Source organism: Chelonoidis abingdonii, chromosome 12 (assembly GCF_003597395.2).
Source record: "Chelonoidis abingdonii isolate Lonesome George chromosome 12, CheloAbing_2.0, whole genome shotgun sequence".
Lineage (NCBI taxonomy): Eukaryota > Metazoa > Chordata > Testudines > Testudinidae > Chelonoidis > Chelonoidis abingdonii.
In genome coordinates this window covers 971,587-981,965 of record NC_133780.1, presented here as the reverse complement: position 1 = coordinate 981,965, position 10,379 = coordinate 971,587, and the positions used below count along the sequence as shown (strand labels likewise).

At 60.7% G+C, this 10,379-nt stretch overlaps 1 protein-coding gene across 1 annotated transcript in view; it reads right to left on the bottom strand.

Moving 5' to 3' along the window:
* The window catches only part of LOC116839811 (antigen-presenting glycoprotein CD1d-like), a 26,612-nt gene extending 16,679 nt beyond the window's left edge, over window positions 1-9,933 (bottom strand). The window contains 1 exon segment of the mRNA XM_075071541.1: window positions 9,828-9,933. Within this exon segment, the coding sequence (XP_074927642.1) occupies window positions 9,828-9,876 (49 nt within the window). The 5' untranslated portion in view covers window positions 9,877-9,933.
* Window positions 9,934-10,379: the final 446 nt, after the last annotated feature.

Below are 10,379 nucleotides of genomic sequence, written 5' to 3'. Positions count from 1 at the left end.
CCACCAGGCGCTGGAAGGTGGTCGGCGCTCCCTTGAGGCCAAAGGGCAGGTCGGAAATCGTAGAGCCCCAGAGGTTGATGATAAAGGCCGATTTCAGCCTGCTGCGTCCCAGGGCACTTGCCAGGTAGCCTGTAAGTCCATGGTGGTGAGGTATCGAGCACCGTCCAGCTTGTCTAGGAGCTCCGTCAGGCCTGTGGGCACTGGGGTAGGCATCAGATTACAGGTGATGCAGTGAGCTTATCGATGAGTCCACACGAACCGGAGTTGACCCATCCTTTCTTTGGGGCCAGCCACACTGCGAGCCAAGGCTGGAAGACGCCTGGATCACCACCCAAGCAGCATGTCCCTGACTGCTCTTTCCAAGATCCTGGGAGTTTTACAGGACCCCGAAAAGGGGGCATCTTTTTGGGGATGTGACCTGTCTCCACCCTACAGGTAACAGTCAATTAGTGCATCCAGGGCTGGTTGGAAACAGCTGCTACCATGCACGCACCCCCTGATCCTCAGCTGCTGAGGCCAGGGTCAGCTATCAGAGAGGGGAATCGCCTCCAGGCGGGGAACCGCTTTTTCCAGGGAATAGCATCCACTCAGGGTTATCTCCCTGCCTGCCGTGTCCACCAGCACCGGCCAACACATTCCCCCTCACTAGTATCGGTTTCATCATCGTTCACCTGGGCACACCCGCCGGTGATTGCCCGTTGACAGCTTCACACCACTAGTTTACACTCATTCAGTTGCCTTCGATACTTGAGCCTTCCCAGGTTGGCCTGGAGTTTGTTTTTTCCTTCACAGGGATGATTAACCATCCTATCCCCGAGGTGCAACGGCTCGGCCGGGCCGTGCGGTCATACAAGACCTTCTTGCTCCTTGGGCTCGGGCAGTTCTCCGGGCAGGCACGTTGAGCTGGCCAGTCTTTCCGGCAAGGTCAGGACCTACTCCCACCACTACTCCTCCCTCGGGAGTGGCCTTCCCCTCCCCATTCATCTCTCATTCAGGTCCAGGGGCCCCTTACTCGCCTTCCATACAACGTTCGGAAAGGCGAACCCAGTAGATCTGGGGGTACTCCCTGTACTGCGAACAGCAAGGTGAGGTAAGTATATTGTCCCAATCTGCGGGTGCTGCCGTTCATAAATGTCTTTAGCATCATTCTTCAGCGTCCCGTTGACCTTCACCAGCCCGTTGAATTGGGGGTGATAAGCTGAGGCCCAGTTGTGCTCACCCACTTTCTAGCCATGGGACCGGAGCAGGTGTCGACCATGAGTTGGACCCTGATCCGTTAAGAACCTCCTTGGGGAACCCACCCGGCTGAAACCCTGTACAGCAGCGCATCTGCACTGTATCTGCTTCCCGATCGAGACAAGGCCACCGCCTCGGGTAGCGAGTGGCAAAATCCCCACACCAAGATGTATTTTTTCCTGACCGGGGTTCATCTTGTGAGACGTCCCCCATGTCCATGCCACCATTCTGTAAGCGTTCTTCTATGATGGGTAAAGCTCAGGCTGCTTTCCTCTTGTCGCGGCTTCCCACCTCTGCAGGCGGGTACAGGATTGGCAGTCCTGTCGACCTGGGGTAAGACCCCAGGCCAGTTAATAGTTCCATGTAGCGCCTTTGCCTGGTGCGCCGTACCCTTGGTGCCCTGCGAGGGGTCAATGGCCAGGTACAGTAGCTTGTGGCTAAACTTTCGGAGGAACCACAGATGCCTCCTGACCCCCGACTCTACCTCCCCTGGGGGAGCCCTTCCGTACGGAACCACCTTCTCCCACAGAACCTTCCTTGCACCTCTCCTCAGGTCTTACCGCACTGAGGTCAGCCCGGTCCTGGGGCTTTCCCGCAAGAGGGATCTTCTGCAACTCGACCGGAACTCAGCAGGGGCCAGGGATGGGGACCCGCCTCTCTCTTGGTGTGGGCCTGGGTCGCGCCTCTCTGAGCCCTGCCCCTGGACGCTCCCCGCACCCCCAGGTTAGGGTTCCGGCACCTGTGGGTTCCGAGTACCTCTCCCGTTGTCCGGGGTACTGCCGTGCACTTTGCGACTCTGACTAGAGTCACGCCAGGGCACTTGGTGTACCTAGGCCGAGTCACTCAAGGTCCCCTCCCATTAAACACGTCGTGGGCAGTATGGGTGTACCCCACCCTTGGCCCTCTACCTTGGTTCCCCCCACTTCAGATGACTCTCTGCCACGGGCACCTTGATGGGGTCCCGCCCACGCCCTCACGGTCAGTTAGTGTCGCGGCCCACCCGATCTGAGCCCGACCACCTTGAGGCGGGCAAGCCGTCACCTCTGCCCGTGTCCAAGTACCAGTGACTCCTTCTTCATCTACCTCCAGGAAACAAGCACTCTTCCGGAGGGGCAGCCCCGCGCCACCCGGTTAAACTAACGAACCCAGAGGTGGGCGCTTCCAGCCCCCGGAGCTGACCTGGACCCTCCTCCCTCCTTCATAGGTGAGTAGTTGCCGAGCCCCCCCTTTCCCGGGAGGCGTCGCCCCTCACGGTCGATTGGCTTTTTACCAGTACCACCCTCTACGAGGTAGGGTTGCTTGGTCTGTCCTGAGCTTGGGGCGCTGGGCCCGTCTGGGCCTCCGTTGCCCAATTGATAGCAGGCCCATGTCTCCCGTGGAGTCCCTGGCCTGGTCGGGGACCTGACATGGATTTCCCCTGTTGGGGGGTTCTCCATAGGCCCCCGCCTGGGACGGTCCCATGATGACTCTCTCTCTGCGCTGAGGCAGGCCTGCTCTTCGAAGACTCCTCCTGCCCATCCCCTGCCCGACTGTCCCCATTGGTCGGCAAGTTGGCCTGGCGTGCTGCGGTTCTCCGGCTTCTGCGCCCTCATCCACGCTCAAAGGCTCGGATCTGGGCCACTGCTCTTACAGGTGCTCCAGTCATGAACAGACGTCCAGCAAGTCCTCTTTAGTCTTGGGGCCCCAGCTGTCCATTGCGCATACCCTGCGCACGGTGACCCAGTCTGTAGATATGTATTTCCCGGGTTTTACGCTGACTCCGGAACCTTTTTCCAGTACATCTCAGGAGTTCAGCCAAACTCGCTGAAGCAGGGCGTCTCTGAAAATTTAGTAGTCCCCGCTCTGCCACCTTTCAGTCGGCCCTGTACACCTCCCTGCCGTTGGAGTCCAGTAAGGGGTGCAGAACTGCCAGATCTGTCTCTGCACGCCAACCCGTGCAGCTCGCAGGCCTCTCAAAGGCCTGTCCGGAGTTATCTATGTCCTCCCCCTCTTACTCCGGCAGCAAGCGCTTATCAAAGTTCGGTGTAGCTTGGGGTCCCCCTCACTCACCGCAGCCGGGGCCTCACGCTCCTCAGCCGGGCCGCTCCGCCTCGATGTTTACGCTGTTTCTCCTTCTCCATCCAGCTCGTGTTTAGCTGTTCCCTCATGTTACACTGGTTCATTTCTCCTCCAGCTCTTGCCTCTTTAACTCGAGCTCTCCCCGTCTCAACTTCCTTTCCTCTTCCAGCCACGCTGCCCAAAGCTGATCGAGCGTCGCCGGAGGATCCCCTGCCTGCTTGGGGATGGAGCTTCGCTGCCAGGACCCTGCCGGCCGGGGGGCACAGGTGCCCTCAGTATTCCACTGGGCTCCTCCCCGCCCTTCCTAGGGCCTAGAGGGGCGGTCTCGGAAGCCTCATCCCGCAGGCGACCACTTCCCGGGGGGACAGGCACGTGGTGACTGCCTGCATCTGCCTGGACTGCTTCCCTCAGAGACAGGGGCTCCGTCTCCCTCCTCCCAGGTACCGGGCACATCAGTGTACCTGGTCAGCCTCCCTGGTGCGCAGCCCCTCTGCTTGCAACAGCTCCAGGCAGGTCAGCTTGCGCCGCTTGGGCGTACATCTTTCGGCTTGCTGCCACTCTATCCAGGTCGGGGTCGCGGCCTCCCACGGTTTCGGGGGACCCCTAGTGGCACCAGCCCTTCTTGAGTCACCACCTTTGCCAGGCGACTGCAGACTTCCGTCCGTCCCCTGGACGCTCGCTGGTTGCAATTCCCCCGGCGGACCTCGTTACTTGCAACTCGGTTCGTCACGGGCACACACTTCCCAGGTTAACACCCCTTGTTTTAATAGCTCCCAGTCACTTACGCAGGGACACGCCGCAGCGGGTGCAGTATACTCCCACTCTGCCACCAAGTTTGTCACGGGAGTCTGGCCCTGCACCCCTCTTCCTGGACCACAGTGACTTTATCAGCGAGTAAAACAGAAGGTTTCATTGGACAGCAGGATAACAGGTTACAGCAGGGTTGCATCGCACCGTCCGGACCCGCTCCACTGGGTCCTTCTGAGGTTCGGTGTGCCTGGTCCCAGCTAGGATCCCCTGAATTCCTCCCCATAGCCACCCAAACTGTCCTGCCTCTCCTCCGTGCCTGGCCGACCAACAAAAACCCTTTGTTTCCTTCTCCTCCGCCGAGCAGCTCCCCCCCCCCTGCGGCTCAACATGTACAAATCTGCCTGACCTTCCCTCACCTACAGACATACCCCTGCATTTCCCCTTTCCCGTTCCCCACACAGACAGTCCCTACTCCATCACAGGGGCCCAGGCCATCAGTGGCCAGGAGACAGAGTGTGGGTCATTCTCTGTGCAGACACCATCACATCTGCCCTCTAGGGCTCCACAACAATCCCACCCCCTTATCTCACCACCTAGAGACTTACGAACTGTGAAGGGAAACTGAGGCACCACACAGTGTTCAGAGAAAACATTAAGAACATTCCCACTTCATCACACAGTCTCTGTAGTTGAAAGTCTTTGTCCTCCAAACGATCTTCCAGGTCCTGAGCTGGGGGAGGGGGAGGAGAGAGGCCACATGGGGATGTCACTGTCCCCCTGTTCTACTTTCCTCCAGCTGCTAGACAGATCTTTGTTGTGTCACACTGGGCTGCCCTCACCCTGTAAGTGCCTCTGAGTCTGTCCTGGAATAACCAGGAGTCTGGCGGCACCTTAAAGACTAACAGATTGATTTGGGCATCAGCTTTCGTGGGTAAAAACTCACTTCTCCAGCTGCATGGCATGAAAACGACAGATGCAGGTGTAAATATACTGACACATGATGAGAAGGGAGTTACCTGACCAGTGCAGAACCAGTGTTGATTGAACCGGGGTGGAGTAGGGGCAGGCGGGGCAGGGGTTTGGGAGGAGGGGTGCAGTGGAGATATGGCCTGGGGAAGAGGGGGGGGTGTCCCAGGCCCTGCACTCCCCTAGGGGCGGCTCTGGGCAGGGTGTTGAGCTCTGGCAGCCCTGATCTGGGGCCGTGTCCTGGAGCTGGTTCCAAAGAACTTCCTTTGGACCCAGTTTATATAGAGAAGCCTGTGTCCTGCTTAGCTGCACCTTAACCAGCCACTGTACTCAAGCCTTACAAAATAATTCTTTCACCAACCCTATCATATTGCAAAGCAATTCTCTGCCCAGTCATCCCCCTCCGCCATAGCCAGTTTAAACTGGCAGAATTAATTCTGCAGTGACAGGAACAATGGAAGAACCAGACAGAGACCAGACAGTTAAACACTAGAAATGTGGGGACCGTACAGGCAAAACAGGAAAGAGGTAGAGATTTCACAACCATAACCATAGGTAAGTGACTTCTGGCCAGACAGACGCCACCACACAAAGTTTTATTTAACCAGCTTAAGATCTGTTTCTGTATCTGGTGATGATAGATTCTATTAGCACAGGAGCCTTCTTAAGCCCCAATCTCTCCTCTCTCTCTCTCCCTAGCACTGCTGTGCTAATTTGGCTGCAGAAAATGGTCTCAGACCTTACAGCTGTGGGGCTGGGAGCCAGGATGCCTGGGTTCTATCCATGGCATTGGAAGGGGAGTGGGGCCTAGTGCAGGCGTGGGCAAACTCTTTGGCCCGAGGGCCACAGCTGGGCATGGAAATTGTCTGGCAGGCCATGAATGCTCATGAAATCCGGGGTTAGGATGTGGGAGGGGTGAGAGCTCCAGCTGGGGGGCTCTCGGGTGGGACCAGAAATGAGGAGTTCAGGGTGTGGGAGGGGGATTGGGGTGCAGGGGAGGAGGTGAGGGCTCTGACTTGGGGGGCAGGCTCTGGGGTGCCGGAGGATGGGACTGAGGGGTTTGGAGAGAGGGAGGGGGATCAGGGCTGCAGCAGGGGGTTGGAGCATGGGAGGGGGTCAGGGGTGCAGGCTCCGGGCAGCAGCGGCATGTCTTTTCTCCGGTTCCTACGTGGAGGCACAGCCAGGAGGCTCTGCGCGCTGCCCCGTCCACAGGCACCACCCCTGCAGCTCCCAATGGCTGCAGTTGCCGGCCAATGGGAGTTGCAGGAGCAGTGCTTGGGGTGGGGGCAGTGTGCAGAGCCCCCGGCTGGCCCCACACATAGGAGCCAGAGGGAGGACATGCCGCTGCTTCTGGGAGCTGCGTGGGGCCATGGCACACGCTCCCCAGAAGGAGCTCAAAGGCCGGATTAAAAGGTCTGAAGAGCCAGATGCAGCCCCTGGGCCGTAGTTTGCCCACCCTGGCCTAGTGGGTTAGAGCAGGGGGGCTGGGAGCCAGGCTTCTTCAGCCACCAAACTGCCTGCTCCTGCCCCCCAGTGTAGGCCCTGCCTCCACACCAGGGGATGGGGGGGGGGCAGGGGGATGAGAACAGGGCCCCATTCTGTCTCTGGCCCTTTCCCGACCCCCCAGGTCAGCGCAAGGTGACAGTTTTCCCCATGAAATCGGAGTCCCAGCCCCACCCTCACCTGCTGGTTTGCTCCGTGACGGGGTTTTACCCCGGGGGGATCGAGATCAAGTGGCTGAAGAACGGGCAGGAGCAGACGGCCGGGGTGGTGTCCACGGAGCTGCTGCAGAACGGAGACTGGACCTTCCAGATCCAGGTGATGCTGGAGACGAGTGGCGCCCCTGACTAGACCCCACTCCCCTCCCAGTGCCAGGGATAGAACCCAGGCGTCCTGGTTCCCACGCCCCCGCTGTGCCCACCCCCTCTGTATACGTAGCTGGGCCTGACCCCTGCACCCAGGCCTGGCTCCTACAGCCCCGGGGGAGACCGCTGGGCAGCCCCTCCCTGAAGGGTTTATTGAAGGGCACAGGCCAGCGCCGGCTCCCTGCGGATCCTGGATCCCAGCAATCCCACAGTGCCCCCAAGTCTCCAACGTGCCCCAAACGTCCCAGAGGGAGGAGAATCCCCCCACCCCGCATCCAGGGCCCCGATCTCCCAGGGCCCCAATCCAGTCCTGCCCTCGGGGCCCTCAGCTCTGGAGCCGGGCACAGACCCAGCCCTGAGTTCCATGTCCCCAGGAGAGGGGCCGATCCCCACGCCCGGGCTGGTGCTGCCCCCTGAGGCACTGGACTCCCCTGGACTAACGTCCTGGTAGCTCCTGGAAGGAGAGAGCAGAGGGGATGGGTTAGGGGGTGTAACATTCCCTCCACCCCCACCTCATCCCAGAGAGGGGAGGACTCACCTGCGTCTGGTCCACCACAGCACCACGGCCACGGCGGCTACGGCCAGAACCCCCAGGGTGATGCCCACGGCCAGGCCAGGGCCCCAGGGCCTGCTCTGCTCTGTAAAACAGGGGGTGACGCAGTGGGAACAGGGATACTCCACACAGATCTCCCCACCCCGTCCCATTCGCACTCCCCTCAGCCCCCACCCTGCTCCCTCCATCCCAGTCCTGTCCCGTCCACCTCAGCTCCTCCGTCCTGCTCCCCCTGATCCATTGCCCAACTCTCCCCTTCTGCCTCCCTCCGCCCCAATCCCGCTGCCTGGGCCCACCCCCGTCCCACTCACGACATGCAGGAAAAGCCCCTAGAGACTATGACACCCCCCCGGGGACGTGCACCTACCCCAGGGGATCAGTAGGCTCTGGCCCCCGAGGCTGCTGTGCTGCACCCGGCAGGCGTAGCTGTGCCCGGTGCCCGGCCCCACGGCCAGGGAGCTGTGCAGCTGGTAGGTCAGGTCCGCGTTGGGCAGGATCCCGCTGGAGTTCAGCCACCAGCCCGGCATCACCTCCTTCCCGTCCTGCAGCCAGGCCACACGGACGGGCCGGGGGTAGAAACCGGTGACCCGGCAAACCAGCAGTACCGGCGCGGGGGTCCCGGCTGGGGGAGGTGCTCGGGCAAACACCACGGCGACCGGACGCTCTGAGACAGGAGGAGAGAGACAGGGCAGGGGAGAGGGGACGATTCAGCCTGAGCCTCAGGGACCCACTAGCCAAGCCCAGCTCAACTTCCCAGGGTCAGGCGTTGGCCCCGCTGTCCTAGCCAGACCCCAATTCTACCCACTGCAGTTACCAGTAGTGACAGATTCCCCTTCACTTCCTGTCCTAAACTGCTGTGCAGTGCAGCTATGTACAGCTATTGCTGCACCCCAGCTATAGCTGCATTTGTACACCAGGCAAGGGGGCCCTGTACAAACAGCCCCCTGCCCCACCCCAGAGGTGGCTGCATCTCAGCAAGCAGGCAGTGGTGACCAGCCTCACCTTGCCTCTCCAGAGACTCTTTCCCATACTGGGCAAAGCTATTGAGCAGATAGATGCAAGTTATTCCAAGAAAAAACTGAAGCCTGGTGGACGCGCTCTTATCCCAGTTGAGAAGGTTCCGGGCGTCGAGCGCCAGCTTATCTTCCGACCGAGCGACCCAGGTGCCCGTGTCCACGTCGAAGCTCACGATGTCCTCGCCGTTCCCCGCGGCGTCATAGAATCCCCTCGAGGTGCCGTTGGGGCGCAGCTCGCAGCCGAGGGAGCCCTGGATAACAAAGGGGTCTGGAACAAGAACGGCAGGGGGACGAGGACGGGGGTCCAGAGGTTACTGGGGGGGCAGAAATAGAGAGACGGGGCAATAAAGGTCCATGACAGGTGCAATGAGGACGTTTGGCCACAAGATGGCGGCAGGATTGTGAGGTGGCCCCGGCTGGAGTTAAGGGTAAGTTGAAGTTTGTTTAAAATCGATTGTTCGAAGTGCTCTGAGGTTCATGGGCATAGTCAGATTGGTTTGAAAATCGCTGCGTTACATCGAGGCCTGAGGCAGGGCTTGTGGTGCAAATTTGGAGTCCTTTGGTCACGGGATTGCTGAGATACAGACCCCCACCAAATGACCTGCTTTCCAAGGGTCATGGTACATGTCAGGAAAGAGCAGGAGCTTCGGCTCAGGGAGTGGGACAGGGGGCCTTCCCCTCTAGGGAGTGCAGGCTACAATCTGGCCCAGACCTGGCTGGAGAATGGGACACGGGTGTTTCCCTCCAGGGGACGCCGGCTCCAATCAGCCCAAGGGCCAGGGACTGGCTGTCTTGCCCCCAGTGACACACTCAGTGTCAGTTCTCAGCACCCCGGGTTGGGGGGGGATCCCCTCAGACCGCTCCATACTCACAGCCCATTCCCTGCTGCTGGGCTATTGTGTTCACGGTGAGGATGAAGTCGGCCAGGGAGCGATGGATCACCAGCTCCAGGTCCTGCCACTGCTTTGGGGTCAGGCCCTGCTGGGCCCAGGGCTGCAGGAAGCGGATCTCACAGGTGCTGCAGGCCAGGGAGTGGGTCTCCAGGTCGCCCAGCAGGGCCTTCACCTGTATGTGCGCAGAGCTGGCGTCCTGGAACTGGGAGGTGAGGAGCACCCGGAGGGTGACGATCCCTGGGGAGAGAGGAGGGGAGGCTGCGGAGCAGGAAGTAAGAGAAAACGAGTGGAGAACAAAGCGGGTGGGGAGAGATTAACGAGTCTGCTGGGCGCCAGCGTCTCCCTGCTGACCCCTAACCTGCCTCCCTCCTCTCCTTCACCCCAGCAAGGGTCACTAGCCCTGTGTGGTGCTCCCCTCCCCCCCGGCCCTGGTTTTACACCATCCCCATCCCATCCCAGCAGCAAAAAGGGGAGGGGGGTCCCCACTTACCGGCCAGGGCCCCCCATGCCCAGGGGAGGAGCAGCAGAGGGAGCAGCATCCTGGCAGGGGAAGGGAGATCCAGGCTCTGGAGGGTGTCAGGGCAGTGGGACGAGGGGCCCAGAGTTGCCGATTTCTCTCGGTTCTGCCCCAGGGCACACTCCTCCCTGCCAACTTCTCTCTGTCTGTGTTTGTGCAGACCTGTCCCCGCAGCTACCAGCCCGGAGCCAATCAGGGCAGGGTGAGTCGGGGAGCGAGGGCAGCGCGGGAGGGGGATCCCGGCAGCAAGATCAGAACCAGACCCTGCCCCAGGGTCAGTGTGTGTGAGACGCCCCCCATCTCCTCCAGCCTGGGATACCGCTGCTCCCAGCCCAGCCCCTAGCACTGCCCTGGGGCATGGGGAGCCCTGACTGCCCGGACAGAGCCCCCTGCTGCCCCCCACCCCACCCCCTGCACCCCAGCCCCTAGCGGCCGCCTGGGGCATGGGGAGCCTGACTGCCTTGGGAGAGCCCCCTCTGCGCCCCACCCCACCCCGTGCAGACCAGCCCTAGCGCCACCCATGGA